Here is a 19,645-nt window from a genome sequence, read left to right as displayed (position 1 = left end):
TTATTTAAAAAATAATAAACTGCCTGCAAGTTTCACTACTGACCTAGATATGGAAATCTTTCGAGATATCATTGAAAAATATCTGCTTATAGCTCGTGGGAATAAATATGATTTCTGGTCCAAGAAGTCATTTCAGAATTGGTTTGCTCGCCCAGGAAACATTTCTAAACTTCTTTATGCGTGGCTTCATTGCCCTGTAAGGGTTATAACTAGACCCTGGCGCCGCGCCGATGAGGTAAGACTGGCGGCGGCGGGGCAAAAAACAGCGCCCCGCACCGTGCCGCCGATAAGACGTCGGTGGCGCGCCGCCGGTAAGACGTGTTCAAAACTTCACAAGTCGCTGGCTGGAAACTGGTCTTCTTTGCTATTCATCAAGAGAAGTAGAAATCTGGTAGAAACGAAATGGCTATGGCGTTTCAGAACCCTTGCATAATAGTTGAAGTATCTATTATCTATGTATTCTTAACATAAATAATTATCAAAATTAGTAGTTTTTTTCAAGTTTGAACTTGAAGCTTAATTTTTTCATGATGCCCTTTGCCAATTTCTGCTTTGTCACCTTTAAAACAGTTGAAACGGGCGACTTTGATATTTATAGTTTTTTTTTTTTTTTTTTGCTCTTTTATATTCCTAAAAAGCTTTCCTTGTATTAAAAACAGGTTTTAATAAAAATTAAAAAAAAATACATCAAGTATAACTCACGAAAATCCTGCTAATTTTTAAATTATCATAAGGGTTGGACAAAGATGTCCTACGGACTATTTTTGCTTGGCTTCTTCCTTCTTTAATTTACATGTGTTGATTCATTTTTCAAAACATTATCCAACTGTCGAAATATACCACACATAAAACAATATTTACAATACACAAAAGAACATACAATTACAAGCAGAATTATATGTAAAACACAAAAACACATCAACCTGTCCTACCAATTTTTTCCACAATCATTTATAATCATTTTGGATAGGATAACTTAAAATTTCACCTTAAAAAATAATCAAGCATCAGTTCCCAATGACGAAATGTGGATGACCCACCTCAGTACTGGAAAGAAAATGGAAGTTAACTTCCAATCAATGTGTCAGTCTCAACCAATTAGCTGGGTCGAACTTAAATGAATTTATATAATGGACGATATAAGGGAATTGAAAACTTTTTGATAAGCATGCGTAGCTGTTCAGCGTATTCTTGTATGATTCTAATAGATTTCTCAATTTTAATTCTACTAAAATGAAAACATTATGGCGTTAAAAACTTTTAACTAAGATTGTGATCGTTTAGAAATTTTCCTTAGGGGTATTCTCATTGAATTTCTTTCTTTTAAGATCGTGGCAACGCGTGACGGGTAAGCTGGTATACTACTGAAAGTCCAAATATTAGTATGTGTAAAAAAAAGTTATTTTTCAAGATAGTGTGGAGGGACAAAAAATCTAGGGGTCAACTGGTCGAAAAAAATTCCTTCAGTCAAACTTGGAAGTTTGACTGAATCTACCAGGACTTGATGAAGGGGATGTTCAACTGACCGAAAGGCAATATCTTAATATTGCTGTTGCTATAATTGTCATGAATAAAAATCAACTTATCCACTTTGTGTGGACTGAGGCTACTTTCAATAAGAAAATTCAAAATATTATTATCTGAATATAATAATTCCCTACCTCCCTCCCCCTCTGGACACCACCTTGATAGGATACCGTCTCTGCTTTAAATTAAAAAAAATAACTTTTTGGCATCCCTGCTTTCAATAAAAAAAAAAATCAAAGTACTATCACTTAAATATAATAACTCCCTATGCCCCCCTCTGGATACCATCTTGATAGGATACCGTCTCTGCTTTAAATTAAAAAAAAACTTTTTGGCATCCCTGTTTTCAATAAAAAAAAATTCAAGATATTATCATTTAAATATAATACTTCCCTAACCCCCCCCCCCCCTGGATACCATGCACCTTGATAGGGTACCTTCTCTGCTTTAAATTAAAAAAATAATAACTTTTACTTCGAGATATTATCATTTAAATGTAATACCTCCCTACACCCCCCCCCCCTCGGGATACTACCTTGCTAGGATACCGTATCAGCTTTACATTAAAAAAATAATTTATTTAATAATTAACTAGGTCACTATATGGTTCAAACAAACACGCGAAATATCGTTAAACAGCGTGTTCCTTGAAAAGAAATGAGGGTATGAGTAAAGGAGTGCGAAGATGACAACAAAAAAGGCGAAATTATTCCGATATACCTCAAACTATTGGAAAACTGAGTCATAGATTCGCCGTGGCATTCAATAAGATCCAAAGAATCTAATTAAAAGGGAGCACACACAAAAGCCAAATTAGGCCAGTAGCCTATGAGAAATCGCAAAATACCCAAGACAATGAATAAGTTCCAATGGGGGGCCCTGGGTCTATCAAAATATTTCAATGGTTTCACAGGAAATTTGATAGTATTTTTTTCCATCTCCGCTTTAAATGAAAAAAAAATCTTTTTGGCATCCCTGCTTTCAATATAAAAATGAGGTATTATCATTTAAAAATGATAGCCCTATATCCCCCCCCCTATAGGCAATAATTTACAATTTTTTTATGAATCATATATTAAAGATAGATTATGTTTCAATCTTTAATTCCCCAACTATGTACATAGCTTAGTCTATAGCTAAATTTTGTCTCAATAGAAGGTTGTTTTTTCGTGTTTTTGTTTTGGGGGGGGGGGTAAAATATTTTCAGACAGAAGATTGTATTTTCTTTAATCTATCAGGCGTTCAACAATTGAGTATTAAACATTAAGAAATTCTTATCTAAAAACAGCAAAAGAAAAAAAAATCTGCAAACTTACAATTCAGTTGTAGAAATGATCTTTCTGCTATCAATTTCAAAATCGAAATGTAGTGAATGCTGCGTTCTATAATACTATTCAACTTGAAAATAAAATTCTTGACTACGAATGATTTAAGGAATTGCAAGTGGGAAACTGGATTCGAAAGAAGAACTATGTATATTGCAATATTTGCAATGCAATTGCATATTGCATCTGTCTGGTTTTTATGCAAAGTAACAAGAGACGAAAATTAACGAACCAGAGAGTAGTGAAGAAGTAGTCTATGGTATGCAAAGTAATATTTGGCAGGGAAAGTCACTGGTGATAAATCGCTAGGGGTGGCACCGTGATTGCGTGATTTTCGGGGATTCGGGGAACAAAATTTTTTTTCAGGGTGACACATATATTTTCGGGGATATACTAGAAAATTCGAAGATAGGGCATGCGCTGCGTTATTTCTCCGGAAAATCGAAATACTGAACTAAACAAGAAGGATAAGCTCTAACATTGTGGTTGACGTAATTAAAACATACCGCAAAATTAATTAAAAGTCAACCGAACGCCGCCACCTTTGCCGGCGGCGGCGTGCCTGCGGCGCACCGGCGGCGTTGCGACACTTCGGCAGCGTTCGACCGGGCCTCTTGTTGGCGGCGTTAGGTTGATCCGCCGGCGTGGCGCCGGGGTCTAGTTATAACCCCATTACCTAGTGCCAAGTCCACTCTGGTATACGCCTGTTAATTACCATAGGAATATTCAATTTCCAAGAACACAGGAATAACCCATCAGAGTATGGAATTCAGGCTGCAATATGAGGCTAAAGAATAAGTATATACCCCTCCTAAGTTTAACTCTATTTCAACGTGGGAACCAGGTTTTCGGAAATAATCGATGAGCTTGGATAGTTTGATGGCTCCTGGACTATATACAGGAAGTCCGTATGCAAGAAAAGTCCTTTCGGCTTTTCCCCCCTAAATTTGTAGATTTACCCTGGGGTTTCCAATTGTTACGTCATTTGCCAGTACTCTTAATTTGCTGTTTTAATGACTCTGTCTCTCCCCTTGAAAAACCTCTACATATATGATTGGCTTGATTGTAGCTTCATTAATCATGTCCATGGCCGTATCCTGGATTTTTTTTGGGGGGGGGGGGGGGGTGCAAAAAGAACTTTGCAAATCACATCAAAATGTATATATGCATTTTATACTTTTTTATGGGTCGGACATAAATTTCTGGGGGTTGAAACCCGGTAACCCCCCTGGATACGGCTTTGATAATGTCACAATTTTTCTAACGTTGAACTCAACTAATTTCAGCCAGTACAACTAAGAAGACACGTATGTAACAATTCATTTGAGACAGAGGGGTAGAATCGCTGAAATCGCAAAAGCAGAAATCTACCCCCCCCCCCCCAACACTTGGCTACAAAAACTGTTCAAGAGCGGATGTATTGAATTATTTTAATCAAGTCCGGTCGCTTCCTTTCTATTATCTTAAGAAAATCCGTGAAACGTCATAAAGGTTTGAAATTTGATCGAAAGCGGTTCTTAGGTCCTACCTCCCTGGAAAGACTTATTCTCACGTAAATATTGTCAAAAGTTTTCGAGATGTCCAAATTCTATGGATTTTCATCCCATGTCTCAAGGATTTTTTCTAATGTAACTCCCCCAAAATAAAATCTATCATACGTGCCCAATGTCTATTTATCCTCTACAAGTTTCTTTTCTTCGATACATGCGAGACTATTTTGCTATAGATTCCGTAGCCATGTCAACCAAAATTCCCGGATCGATTTCCTATTTGCCCACGTAGAAACAATGCCTAGACTATGAAGTAACGGAAAAGGAAACCGGGAAAGTGCTCAACTGCGGAATTAAGGGACCGAACAATTGATTTCGGGTTTTGCTGTCAAGGTCAGTGCAAGCATTACGTGACTGGAGGTATGTTACAATGTTACTTAATAGTACAAATTTTGAAACTACGTAGAAACCAGAAATTCTTAAGAATGGCTTCAGTGATTTTTGTTTGAAAAGCTGATCTGTCATTAAAAATAAACTCACTTTTGGCCTCCTTGGCTTATCAAACCATTTTAAAGATCAAACTGATGCCGGCACACAAGGCATGCGCACGGGAAGTATTTTACAGGGGGTCATTAAAAAAATTAAGGTACTTTTCGGTTAGCTGGAACACAAGCGATAAGAACCGTATATAGAATTTCAAAGATCCTATGAAAAACAGGTTTCCTCTGCCTAGTGAGGTATTGCTCTCTCCGTGAAAATATTTGAACTTTAGTGTTTTGGGGTTGAAGGGGCAAAAAAAGATACCTAGGTTAGGTTACGTATTTAATATATGCTATGCTTATCCCCCTCCTCCCTAATGAGCAAATATGTAGCCGAAATTTGTTTGTAAACTATTATATTTTCATCATATTTTGTTTTATTTCATTAGCATTAACCAATCTAACCAATCTTCACTTCTCGCGTGTGTTCCAGCCACTGTATAAAGATAATAGCAGTAAGTTTACCGCAGATGATTTCTGGCTCTTCATTCTCGGTGCAAACAAACATCTCCTCCTACTTCTTCTTGCATTAGCGCGAACAAACAGCTCCTCTCATTTGATTTTCCATCAGCGGTCCAATTACCCTGGAACACGTATTTTGGCAGAAACTTTCTTAAAACTCCTTTGAAACCAACTTGAGACTTCGAAACCTATTATTAATTCCTAAAGACATCTAATGAAAACATTTCACTACTAATTACTAATTTTCATGTAGGTATTTGAGTAAATTAATTTAAAATTAGTTTCTTCAAAATTGAGTGTTACAACGATGAAGCCAAGTTTTGGGTTCAAGAGAAATCTGACTTCTCAACCCGTGAAAAGATCGAATGTTGCTTATGTTTTTACGTTCTCTGGACCACTCGCACCTCGACCCGGGTTTTTATAATGGGTGAGATAGGGAACGATAATATTGCCTATTATTTATATACTGCGGTTCCAGCTAACTGATAAGTATCAAAATTAATAAGAAGCGCCCAGAAATTGGGATAAATTTAGTATTCGGAGGCGGTGTCAGGGCCCCCTTCTTTTTATGTCTCTGCAGCAATATCTGGGAATACTCAAGGTTGGTTCAACCTATTTAGAACATTGAAATTTAGGCACAAAAATAATATTTCCAGAAACGGACCGAGGCTCCTCCTGTACCTCCAAAAGTACTCTGGGCATCAGCAAACAACCTCCAACCATCTCTTGGAGGTTTGGAGCATCATATATCACCCGTCTCTGGGATTACGCGTTTTTGGATGGCTTATACACTGTCTCGCTCGTGTATTGTCATGTCCTTCGAAGCGTTTTAATTGTTAGTAGCCTACGTTTTCACTCCTGAGCCTGAGGGATGGATCTTTGCACAACACGAAATACTCAATGTTCCCGTTGAACTTGATTTAAAAATAATACCGTTCTGTTAGACAATTTTTGTTAGAATTTATAATTAGAATTAGAAATGTTGTTATTTAAAAATGGAATAAGAAATGGATAAAAAAAGAAGTATTAAAAGTAGGATAAAGATAAAGTTTTAAAGAGATTTGAGAAGTATTGAAAGTAGGGTAATGATAATGTTTTAATCAGGATTGAGCAGCCAAAGGGGAAATGAAAGATGAGTAATAAGGGTAAAGGAAATGAAGTAGGAAGATAATGAAAGATTCTACATATTGGTATTTATTTGTAAAGGTGGAGTATTTCATTTCTTTCTTACTTTTTTTTATTTATTTGTATTTTTTGTTTTTGTTTTTTATATTCTTATTTTGGGGGACGGGGGTAAAAGGGAATTATATATTGGGGGAAATAGAGGTTGATGAAAATGGATTTGAAAAGTGTAATTTAAGGTCACGATGGAAGGGGTGGCCTAAGGGGGAAGGGCAGCCTGAGATACCGGATGCACCTAAAAGGTATAAGAAAATTGAAATGTAGTATACCTCTATTTTTATACCCTGGTATATTTTGGAATGCTCAATTTTTATATAAAATTTGAATAAATTGAATTTTTTGAAGAAGATTTTTATTAAGAAAAGGGTAGGTGACATTAGATAAATTATGAGATAATTTTAAAGAATTTTTGAAGGTCACCGAGAGGAGAGGAGGTGGGATTAAAAAAAAAATAATAATAATACCGTTCTATTGACCAATGAAAACCTTTAGTATAGAACCTTTAGTATAGAACTGCAGAATAATTGTTCAGTTTATAGCTAGGACTGCAACAATCTCAAAAGAGGAAACATTTCCGTAGCCCACCCCCACTTCTGGTGTATGTTTTCGGCTCATTATGCTTTTCGTTACACTATTGTTCCTTTTAGTTGTCTGAATTTTTCAAGGTATTTATGTGTTGTATATGAAAAAGAAAAAGTATTAGCCTACCCAAGACGCCTAATTTTGGTATGACCTTCTATCACTTTTTACAGAGCAAGTAACCTACTTTGGAAGATGATAGATGCATATTATAAATGAATCAGTAGTTCAAACAAAAGCTACAATGAAAAAATAGAACTCCGACGTCAGCAAAAGGCGCAATCATCATTTTTCGATCATAAAAAGTAGTGAATTGGTGTCGAGAATTTTCTTTTGCTGATAAATAATTAATTGTAGAGATAAATGTTAATATGTTCTGCTGTCCGAGCAACGACGAAACTTGTTTTTTTTTTTTTACTACAAACGTATCACCAAGCTGATAACTGAAGGACTTATCACTCACATTTCTAAAGTAGAGTGTTAAAAGACTTTTGGCCTTTATGCACGAAAGCCATTTTTATTGAAGATTTAAATAAGTTCCAAATATATGAGTTATTGTTTTATCTGCTTAACATGGGGGTCATTTTGGTACATAGTACCTTCAATTACATCACGTAGTCCAGGGACGCCAATTTTGCGTAAATTTAGAAGGAGGAGGGAGGATAATTATATTTTTCAAAATCTGGGGTATACGAGGAGGTGATATGTGTTGTTTGCCAGAACAAATGCCAAAAGAAAAGGCATTTTTCTATTACTATACCAAAGAAGTATTTTTAAAATCTACGGGGGGCGGGGGGATGCAGCCAGTGGATAGATCAATCTTTGGAATACTGTAGCTCATTAAAAAAAAATGAGATATGCCATTTCGTTTCGTTCACAACGGTATTTTATTATATTAGTGAAGTTAGTGATCTTTTATTTCCGCTTAATGTTTACAGAATTCTAAGTCTACAACTTATGGCAGTACTATCTCTATGTCTTGGAGCCAGAAGATTGAATGATAAGGGGGTGTTGTTTTAAAAGAAGTTCTCCATAGAACCTTTTTATTTTTCAGGAAATCGACTTGGGATCCGAAAGGACAGCTAGATGCATCCGAATTGGAGTCTTTTTGGGCCCAAGCTTTTTCCAGCACTCATGGATGGAATCCCAAACAGCGAGTGTTCGACTATTCTACGCCAATGCAATTCCGCTTAGAGGATGTTGTACCAGATAATGACTCAATTTTGGAACAAAGGTGGGTATAGCCTAAGTACAGTATAAAGGTCTATTACATGATGGCACTGCACTTGCTACAGTTATTACGGTCAGGCGGTTACACGGTGATGATTTTTGGGACCCCCTTCCTCAATTTTTGAGATTGCCATGATTTTTTGGGTGGTTTCAAAGTTTTAATTTAATTCGCGCATTTTTTGTGTTTTTTTTAATGTTCGTTCCTTACCATGAATTGTGAAAACCCCAATGGAATTTTTTAGACGTAAAATTTCTAGAGCAACCTGCGTTAGTTGTAGGTGAAACTGGCAAAAACGGAATTTGATAATTATAATTAGATCCAAGGAATCAGCTATTCAAGCTGATTTCAAGTGTGCAAAATCAATCAATTTTAAATCTGCGAAACAAAAAGTATTAGCGTAAGGACGTTTCCAGAATTTTCGAAAAATTAGAAAATACCCCAAAAAGTATTGTGACCTTGATGAACATTAACGGATCAGATTCGACATGTTTCCTAACTATCGAAAAGTGCTAAGTCAAATAGTTCAAAAGGCTTTTTAGGTGCGTCAAAGTCGGAAGCCTTAAAATTGCGGCCTTAGGATCGAATTTTTTACCTATGCTGAGAGGTCCTTAAGACAAATATTAAAGGTGGGGAAATTTAAATGCCAACCGCCCATTATTTGGGGATTAATATGGGTGCTGTGTGGTGACAGTTCCTCTTTTATTGCGAAATTATTTTGCGTGTAACGTGTACAATTGCATTCCTATTATCACCCGCACAATGGGAAGAGAGGCTGAGCAAACCCTAAAGAACCATTTTTTTTGAAGAGCCCTACCCCCTGGAAAACCTGAAAGTTATGATCCAAACCTTAATTCTCCATAATTCTGATCCTCCCCCTGGGGATAGTTTCTTTTTTAGAGAATTTTGGGTAGATAATTTTTGAGGGGGTGATCTTTGTTCAATGGTGAATATCATTTCTGAAGCAGTCAAGTGGACGGCAGCCCCTCACATTTAAATAACCGTGAATATAATATTAAAAAGGGGCCTAGACATTAAACACCAATTTTTTTTTCAAAACGAATGCAAATAGCAACATTAAAACTTGCAACGAGCATATTTTTTTTATCTAATTTTATATATATGTTACATTGAATGTCCGAAATCTGGTGAACGTCGACATTCTCTTGTGAAAGTCGGAAATTCCTTTTTCTGTGCTTGGATTCAATTAGCTTTGCGAGTTAGCTTTTTCTGTCTTATGCAAGGTATGATGGTAAAAGTTAAAGTTAGGTTAGATTAGGTTAAGTTCGGTTATAAATATCAGAAATGGGTTAAAAACCTAAGCTAACCTAGCCCAACGTAACCTAACCTGTCATCATCAAATCTTGCAATAAGCTGAAATATTTGACTGGTAACGCTGGCTAAATCCAAGGAGAAAAAAGGTATTTTGGACATTCACCGGTGAATGTCGACATTCACAAATTTCGGACATTCACGGTAACATATACGCTAAAGAAAAGATTCGACTTGTTATAGATGTTGGTCATTCTCTCAATAAAGCATAATTTAAACCCTAGCAAAAAGACGAGAGGGCTTAAGGGGGGCGAGCTTTCCTCGTATATAGAATAATTTATTCGAGATTTTCTCTGCGTCTCTTTTTCTCTAACATCGCCATTTACTCATTTGATGTACTAATAGTGTAAGAAAATCATTTTCTATGATTTCACTAATGCGTTGCTTATCAAGCAAGATAGAAGTTTATTTGCGGGACTGACCCTTTTAATATCTGGCAAATGTGTGACTGAACTCAAAATTGAGTTAATTTATTTTGACTGTTGTCGTCTCTTGACAAGTTTTCTTCTTGGCAATGCTTCTTATTGGAAAACGGGCTATAATAGATATGTGTCATATATCTGGTTGTGGAAGCGTAACCCTTTTTAGGATGACATAGTGTTTAGGGAATTTTATTGATTAATTTTTCAATATTCCAAGTTCCGTAAAAAAATGCTGTTTGTCCGAGGGCTGTTCAGAAATGGACATGGCTAACAGGATTTGATGTCCGCAATAAGGATACAAAGGCATGTAATTTAAAACTTGTCCCTTAGGCCCCTCTAGGCCGTCTGCGTAGGTTTTTTTAGGGGGTAGGAGGGGGGGGGGGTTGGTACAATGTAGACAATAACACGATACACAGAGAAAATACATAGAATACAAAAGATACCAGTGTAAAATGGCAGATTTCTCGATATTTCGGGGTATTGGACCCTCCTCATCCCCATTTTTTAGAGTATGGAAAACATCTAGCATTATGAAAAAGCTAAAAAAAAAACTTAGGGCCGAAAATGCTTAGAAATATAGATTCTACTATCAGCACTTTAAACTCTTTTTTAACTTTCTAAGAAAGATCTTTCTAAAAACCGAAGAAAACAGAAGAAAGAAGCTAGAATATTGTATTTTGGACTGCATAAAAATGATAGTTTTTTCTCATTAATGTTTACAATCTGTTTCTGAAAAAAAAATCGATTCTTTTAATCAATTTCTTAAAACTTTTTCTTAAGAAGCTGCTAATACTAATAACTTATCGTAGCACAAAATTAGAAGCCTCCTGCATAGCACACTGAATTAGAAACAAACTGCAAAACGATCGAGTAAATCAAAATTGAAGCTTTTAATAATTGTTAATTGTGCTTTTTCTTCTATCTATGAGTGTTCTAACTGTGGCTGTCAAACCTTTTTCTTAATACATCATATAAGACATTTTTAAGACGGTTTGAAATTCGTTTGCGGCTAAAAAGAAAAAAAGCTTACTAAGTTGAGCTTCAGAAGTTAATCTATTTTTTTAATTTCCTAAAAACTATTGTTTCTATAAAAATGACAATGTTGTAATTGATGAAAAGCACAAAAGGATGCGCATTAATAAACCTAGTGGTCTGTCATTAAAAAAAAAAAAAAAAAAAAAAAAAAAAAAAAAAAAAAAAGGTAAAATGTTTTTCCGCGCGACACTATCCAATCATGCATAATTTAACTAAAACTAACTGGTTAGTTTAGTTTAAACTAAACTAGAAACTAATCCAATTAGGCAGATAATCGAAAGCCGATGCATACGAATTGTATCTCTCTCTTGCTTTGTCGAGGGGTCACCCACTTCCAGCCATCTAGTGTACATCTTCAAACGCCATGTGCTGCACAATTTCGCTACGCGTGGCAAAGTCTGTAACGCCTGGCACAGTTCCACCCACACTTGGCACAGTTCCATCCACACTTGGCACGTGCCACCTGGTGTACGTGATTTTTTGAAGGTCGGTGGTCCCTCGCTTTTGTTGCACGCAGCCAAACAGGTCTTAATGCTTTGGTGAAACCATATACAGCTAATTTGGAAAACGAATCATCACCCGTTACGCTCCAGTTTTAATTCCGACTTTTTCTAATCTAAGACAGTTGGTTGCACTACGGAGAAACGAAGAGCAGTTTTATACAAGGTTGCAATTAAACACTTTTGCTCTTTTTACAGCCTGAAAAATTTAAAATAGAAACGGCAGGTAAATACAACAACGGGTAAAAAACATAATTTTTTGGCTTCCCTTGCTTTTAGTTTTCGGATCTTGGTTCAAGAACTTCCTGCTAACATGATTAGTTGAGTTTTTTGTTTTTAATTTTGCCTTACTTTTTCCTATTCTTTTCTTACAGTGTTATTCCTTTTTTCCCTTTTGTTACAATTTCTTTTTTTCTTTACAGTGTCAGTGATGGAAGCAGATGCAACAGCGCTTTGGAAGGCACACTTCCTCCTGATCCAGCTGATGGAATGGAGGTCGAAGAAAGTGGTGACTCACTCTCCCCCTCTCCTGCACCTGAAAACTCTATCTCTCTTAAAATATCAATTCAAAGTCAATGGAATGATATAAATTCAATCTGGGTGAGTCTAGTCTATTTGTAATATCCACACGAGTTTTGAAGATCTATCAGTATATTAAATAATCATCAAATATTTTAGCAGAATTCCTGAATTCCATGAAAGGATTTTCAGGCTATTGATAATTTCGTCATGGGCGTAGCCTAGTACATTATATACAAAAAAGGGTAATTACCGTTTAAATGGGAGGGAGAGAGTAAACAATGTTATTCCTGGGATTTTACCTTTCCAAAAAATACTGGTTCTTTGCCTCTCGTCCCAAAATGAAATCGTGACTCTTCATGGTTTCGTGATTTTCCACCTTCGCCTGCCCAATATTGCTAATTTTAGTCATCGTAAGCTTAATATGTACTGATAAACCAAATAGAATGAAAAGTAACTAAAGCAAATAATAAAACAACTAGAAAAGAACTTAATATCTGAAAAACGTTTACAGCTCTTCGCCAAAAGTGCGAGTAGATGGGTTTTGTCTGTTTTTCTTTATCATTTTCGAAAAAGGATTATAAAGGATACTCTTCAACTCAACAGTACAGGTTCACTCAACCCCCCCCCCCTCCCCCCAAAATACATTTCCTGAAAGTCTCAACTCGATCTCCCAGCCGTTAGGTAAAACAGATTATATTCTCATGAAGAGTGGAAGTAGAAACCAACTGGGCTCTTATTGCGTAAGTACTTTGGAAAAATAGCAACTGCAGCTACTCGTTGTATAATCTCAGGGGATTGGCTAGGTGTAATGAACACTGCTAATTATATGTGAACTAGAAGATTTAGTCCATCGTTTTAATTAGAAGTTTAACTCATTACTCATTATCATACTAGGATACGGAAATACAGTGAAGTCGGCCCATGTGTTACGTCATATAAGTAGATCCCTCTGGGATAGCTTCCCAGACAGCATTAGGGGCTCTAAATCGGTTTTATCATTTAAATCCCAGGTCCAAGGGTTCCGCCTTAGTTGAAATACAGGGGGGAGCAGGTTCCATGTGACTTATGTATATGACTATTTTTTTTCGTCTTTTGATTATGTGATTTAATTAGTTATTTGAACCACTGTGAACAGGTCATTTGGCCTTCTAGTAGTAGTTATGTGTATTTCATTGTTTTCTTATTTTTGTGAATTGTTGAAATTAAAGGTATCAATCAATCAATCAAAGCGGGATCATGGAATCATCTAATTAGTGCTGTGTACGAGAATAACACTGCTGCAGTTAAGGTAGGAAATGAGATTAGCAACAGGTTTCGTATTAAATCAGGAATTATGCAGGGTTGTGTTCTAAGGAGCACAGGAAAGGCAATGAGAGAACACGGAGTCAAATGGGGAAGAAAAACTTTTGGACTTAGATTATACTGATGATTTAAGCTTCCTAGATGTAAGTGTGAGCAAAATGAATGAATTTTTATAGGATTTGCGAGTTCAGGGTGCTAGAATAGGTTTGAAAATTAAATTTAAGAACACTAAATCGCTAAGGCTGGGAATAAGTGAAGGTGACCCTGGGTAACGAAAAGACAGCTTCCTTTACCTTGGTAGTATTATTAGTAAAGACGGTGTGAGAAGTGAAGATTTTAAAAGTAGAATAGCCAAGGCTCAGGGTGTTTTTTCATAGTTAAAAAAGTTTGGAAGAATAGGAAGATAAGTCTGCAAAGCAAGATTGTAATATTGGAAGCTAAGATGACAGTGGTCAAATATGGTTCCGAAGCTTCGGCGCTTCGAAATGCGGAAGAAGATTTGCTAGATGTTTTCCAGAGAAATTGCCTGCGGAAGATTTCTCAATACACTAATGGCGATACTTATTTCAATTTATCGAATAAAAATAACGTTCAGGCGATAGCAGTTTTTTTTTTTTTTTTTTTTTTTTTTTTTTTTTTTTTTTTTAATGACTAACTTGCTTACATTTTTGCTCAGTTACGTTGATTTGTAGCTAAAACGACCAAAATGTAATGGGCTACAAGTGAAATTCGCTACATAGTAGGCCTACTATTTAATGTTTCAGGTCAATTTTAAGGGTCAAGCACCCCTCGGAGATATCTATTCCCGGGTATAATCGTAATCGGCGCATTTGATATGACTAGAAACTGCTATCAGATTGCGTGAAACAGACGTGTCATGGAGGGGTCACATTTTTAGGTCTTGGTGCCCGTACTATAGAGGAAATGATTCTATTTAAAATTCTGTTGAAATGGAGTTGAATCTTTTCTCCTACGGGGTATTTTATTAAATGTCAAAGTTTAGCCAACACTCGACGGGTTGCCAACTTTCAGAAATCATGTCCACCAGTTGGCGAATACCAAGCGTAGTGGAACTGTACTAAGCGTTCCGAGGACTGTGCCAAGCGTGGCAAAACTTTGCGGCACACGTGGCGCTCCGAGATGTACACCAATTGGCGGAAAGTGGGTAACGCCTCGCGAACATCTTTTTGTCTTTGAATTGTCGTCAAGCTACGAACTTTTTAGTAAGTTGTTAGTTATGTCAGGTTTTCAAGTCTGGTAAAGTTTGTTTAAAGAATTTTTATCCTGGCAATATTTTGATATATTAATCTCTCAGTTTGGTTACGGATTTTCTGTAAACAACAATTTCACCATAGGAATCATAAACGAATGATTTTGTTATCTTAGTTGCGCAATTAATAAAATATATTTCATGTTTTTTATGATTTCTGATCATAGTGTTCTTATTTGTTTTAGATTAAATGAGCAAACTGTACTTTCACAGTTTAATCTTGTGTACAGAAGACTTAAGAAATTTTTCTTCGGATCATCTTAGGATTCTTTGAATATAACGTCAGCGATTTTAAACATTTGATTTGTGTTTCCCAAAATCTAAAGTCATTTTAGCTATTTAAAATGACAATCTTTATAACCATTAGGCAACTACGAGCCGTTTAGAATTCAAATTAGTTTGCTGTTTTTCGTTATACTTTGGTAAATTATTGGTTTGCCGAGATGCGTATGCAGGGAGGAGGGGGGGGGGGCGGGGGGCTTGTCTCCCTTGAAATACCAGATTTCCCTAAGTTTCTGTGCCCTTCGTATTCAAATTATTGACCAAATCTTTCTATTATTGCCCCCCCCCCCAAAAAAAAAACTCGCGTTTGCGCCTAGGCAAACCATTTGATTGACTCTTAGATTTGTATCTTTTTAAGCAAATTTAACTTGAACACTTGAACAAAGCTGTTTGACTTACTTCAAACAGAAACATGCTTAAAGATTACTTTAAGCAAATAGGCAAGATAACTTTAAAAAATTTGGAAAATTTTCCCACGACTGATGACTGTTACATTGTAATCCAAACCAGTGATGGGTACTCGTCTGTTAAACGAAACACCCCCAAGAAGTGAAGTTAGGTAATAGAATACTGTAGAAACAAAATTATAGGAACTACGACAATAAATTATGAAAAGCAGGCCGCGCAGAACGCATTATATTAAATACCGAACCTAACATAACCCCTAACCACCTCTATAGATTAAATTTTTAATCAAAAAATAGCTACATCGTAGTTTTTCTCAGTGAAAAGAACCAAACCCTAATCGATTTCGATGAGGCAACCGGTTATTGTTAGATATTACATAGCGTAATTCTTGAATGTCTTCCATTTAACAGATAAGTACCCAGTGATGTCCCTTCTTTCATGGTTTGTTTTAGGGAGCTAATTGATTTGGCTCCTGAACGGCTCATACGTAGTTTTTTCTGTTGTACACCAAGACAATATTTTCCATCAAATGTAAGCAAATTTTACGGACAGAAACATTGTTAGTTTATGAAAGCTCTTTGGCGCATGCGTTTTTGCAATCGGTTTTTAAGTTGTTTATTTTCAAAATATTGTTTTGTTCTTTTTTTGGTGCTGAACAGCTATAAATAAGTGCATCAATCACAATTCTCGACCAAGTTTACCTCTTTTTAGGCAGTTTTACTATAATTCTATTGTATCTATAGTGTGCCTATAACCTATATTTTATGATTACTCGTGATTTTTTGTTATTTTTTTCTTTTGTTTTACCTTGATCGAAACTTTATATCGAAATGCGGTGTTTAATTGAATATTTCTTGGTTGGTTAAATTGTGCTTGGGACGGAAACAGCTTGCTAGCTTATTGAAAAAATAATAAAGTAAATAAATTAAGCATTGCTTTTACTACAAAAATATTAGTTTTTTGTAAGAAAATAGTCACTTTTCTGCAACTTTTTTAAGCTCAGATATTATCTGCAAATGTCATGTTTAAAAATCTCTTTTTTCGTAGAACACTTCTTTCGAAAAACTGATAATTTAGTAGAATAGTTACAATTTTGAGATTTCCTAGAAAGGGTTTCACCCACTTTCCCAACTCCTCTCTTTGAGGTTTGTGTTTTTATCCAGTACAAATATACAGCATTTATAATTAGTGAAAATTTATTTGTAGAGTTCAGCAACGTGGGATGGTGTACCTACTGAGGGATCTTCCAGCCGAAACAGGGACATGTACTTGGGTTCGCCGGATAGTGATCCTGGGAGCATAAACTACGACCTTTCTGTTCACGAAGAAAGAAGGAACTTTGAGCGGTTCGAGAGCTTCCCAAAGACAAAAAGTCGCCGGAGAACTAAGGTAATCTAAATCACCTGCGCTATTTAATATTTTTCTTCTACTATGGTATAAGACGGTGGTTGTAACCTCTTTGAGGATATTATTTTATGAAGGGGTGGGGATTCATACCATTGCGAATTGTAAGAATTATTTCTGTTTAACTTATAAATTCGTTTTTTTTTTCCATTCAATTTTATTTCAATATTTTTTTTCAATGTTGTGGATAATATTTTATCTGAAAATTCTTGAAGCTAAATAAAATCTATAATAATCTAATTCTAATAAAGCTATGCGCGCCGCCAGGGAAGGATAATGCCCCCCCCCCCCCCTTGGGAAACAAGAAGATATGAGAAATACTATCATTTAGGTTTTGGTAAAACCAAAGATCCTGGTAGTAGGCTACTTTCTACCGTGGGAAAATACCCTGGCGGTGCTTTGAACAAAGAAAGTTTTCAAAAACCATTCTGAATCATCAAATAGAATGTTTGTTTTCTTATTTTTTTTTGTCAAGTAATAATACCGTGATTTGAGACTATGTGACCGTCCCGTGAAATTCTTGCATTAGTCAGATTGAAACTACAAAATCATCGTAGATATTCTGGACAAAATCTCATATATTCTCTTTTGTGTCAACCTAAATTTCCAAAAATTCCAGAACATATTAGATTCTTTTTTGGAAGGGACTCCTTGGCCCCCCTATTCCCTGCGCACGTCGCTGCAACTGACAACAGTTTCTCCAGTTTCAAATATTAGGCAATCGTATAGCACCGACTGTTGAATACTCCTTATGATAAATGAGGTGTTACTTTTGATACCAAAAAGCCTTTTGAAAAATGGCTGACATAACATAAAGATATGCCACTGTTTTCCGTATAATTTTTGCTTCATTGATATCTGACCGACGTTAGGCCGACTATTCTTGTTATTATTATTGTAATTATTTCTCCCTGGAGATATGAACTGTTGCTATATTTGAAAATGGTTGCCTTTATACATGGAAGCGGGGGGATACAGGCGGATTTTCTTTCTTACAGTGGTCCGAAAGCCTCTGCAGTTAAACTTTTTGACACGCAAAACCCTATCCCCGCTAAAATCCTTCGAAATTTTTCCCTTAAAATTTAGCCGTTTACGCCTTTGGCTATCCCAGTTCAAAACTCAAAAAGACAATAAATTCACTTCTTAATTGCTTGATCGTAAGTGTAGAAACCGACAACACAGCTTGTTTCAATACGGCATCCATTTATGAGCTAGAAGCATATTTGACAATTCAAGCATCAGCAGAGCCAATATATGTTTACTCCCATTTTGATCCTCTTGACCTATACTGTCCTGATGATCCTCCCTTCGAACAGAGCTTAGCAAATGGTTTTTGGCAATCATCACGGATGTTTGAAAATCTCAAGATATGACCATTTTTTTGAAAAAAAAGCAGCGCGTTTTTCTACCAGCCATAGCATATTTGGTGCGCTTGTAACCTAACCTCTTGCACGAGGCTCCTTCAGTTGTTATCTTGGAACTCAAGATATTTCTTTGCAGAGTGGCTCTAACTCCCAGCGTCATAAAGCTGATAATTCCAATTTACAAAGCCATGCTGAAGCCCAACCAGCCGCTGCAATACCAATCCCAAAGTCGACTCAAAAGCTTGACTTCAGCGCACTCTTCTCTACATCTGAAGCTGAAGAACCGTTGGTTTCTAAAAGTGCTGAGCCTATTCCAGGAGATATGCCAGTCCCTAGTTCATTTAGTCCTAGGTAAGTCTTGTTTTCTTTGCTTATATATAGATGTAAATATATTCAATTATTCATGTCCTCTAGCATGCAAGTACGAAACTTCAGTCACAATGGTAAAGTTGACCATGCGAGGGGGGAAAAAGCAATATTGTTTAATTTTTAAGAGCCCGTGGAAGCACATAGTCTTTTCAGATGTGTACTTTTTTTGTATTTGCAATCTGTACCTAATTCTGCAACTTGTTTACCGACATGTTATTGCGCCCATGTATAAACACTACTTAATATTTACGTAACACAGCCAGTAATGTTACTCTTGGAACGTGTGTCCTTTGCCACTTCTGAGTTTAAATGTATCCCATCATTAAAATAAAACAGTCCATACTTTAGAAGTGACTATTACAAGTTGCAATTGACTGAATTGGCATTTCAAGTCAACAAAAATAAATTAAATCATCGAAAACAACCATAAAGAGGAAAAACATTAAAAACTAGAAAAGAAACACGTTAAAGGGAAGAGGCTACTAAAGGAAACTTATGCATGTCTGCTCTGGTGAACAGTTGGCTGTTGAGAAATATCAAAATTCAATTCCCAAGTTCCTTCCTTTGTTCCCAGACTAGTTTCAAATCTCATTGATTTTAATTCTATAGGTTACGTCCTGAGCCAATGGGAAGCGGTTACTCACCGAAGAATCAACATTATAAAATTAGGCGTTTCACTGTTTCACCTGCTACAGCAACATTACGTAACAGGTCAGAAAATGAAAGGATCAAAACTCTTGAAGAGGAAATAGCTAGGTAAACCGCGGCTTCTACGTGTACTGCTTTCCTGCCAATTTTTGCTAATAAAGAGGGAGATGCTTTCACTTTCTTAGTTTTTGTTTTTCACGACTTCTCTAGTTATAGTCTTAGAGAAAAGTTAGTAAAAAAAGGTAATTGATGAGATGGTGCTAATAATGGAAACGGAGTTTAACGTTGGGACGCTTTACTCACTGTTGAATTATTAAGTCTTAATTGATAATTGCTAACTCTCGTTTTGTTATAAGAATGCTAAGCTTCAAACATAGGGCATTGTATTCAAGCATCCATGTGGGATTGTTGTTGTTTTTTTTTTGGGGGGGGGGGCAGAGTTAATAATTGTGGAG

The 19,645-nt window shown here is 36.1% G+C and overlaps 1 protein-coding gene across 4 annotated transcripts in view; it reads left to right on the top strand.

Annotated features, from left to right (window-relative positions):
• The window catches only part of LOC148952321 (protein FAM13B), a 77,946-nt gene that overhangs the window by 19,506 nt on the left and 38,795 nt on the right, over positions 1-19,645 (top strand). For 3 of the 4 annotated variants that reach the window (XM_089089763.1, XM_089089761.1, XM_089089762.1), the window contains exons 3-7: positions 8,159-8,338; positions 12,044-12,221; positions 16,612-16,794; positions 18,310-18,524; positions 19,152-19,298. In XM_089089763.1, the coding sequence (XP_088945889.1) occupies positions 8,283-8,338; positions 12,044-12,221; positions 16,612-16,794; positions 18,310-18,524; positions 19,152-19,298 (779 nt within the window). In that variant the 5' untranslated portion in view covers positions 8,159-8,282. The remainder of the gene's footprint in view (positions 1-8,158; positions 8,339-12,043; positions 12,222-16,611; positions 16,795-18,309; positions 18,525-19,151; positions 19,299-19,645) is intronic. The other variant, XM_089089764.1, reaches the window with a different exon arrangement.

The sequence above is a fragment of the Artemia sp. Qi Xiang Cuo genome, chromosome 5 (genome assembly GCF_049724085.1).
Source record: "Artemia sp. Qi Xiang Cuo chromosome 5, ASM4972408v1, whole genome shotgun sequence".
Classification (NCBI taxonomy): domain Eukaryota; kingdom Metazoa; phylum Arthropoda; class Branchiopoda; order Anostraca; family Artemiidae; genus Artemia; species Artemia sp. Qi Xiang Cuo.
The sequence above is the reverse complement of the archived record's forward strand: the minus strand, read 5'-3'. Positions and strand labels throughout refer to the sequence as shown.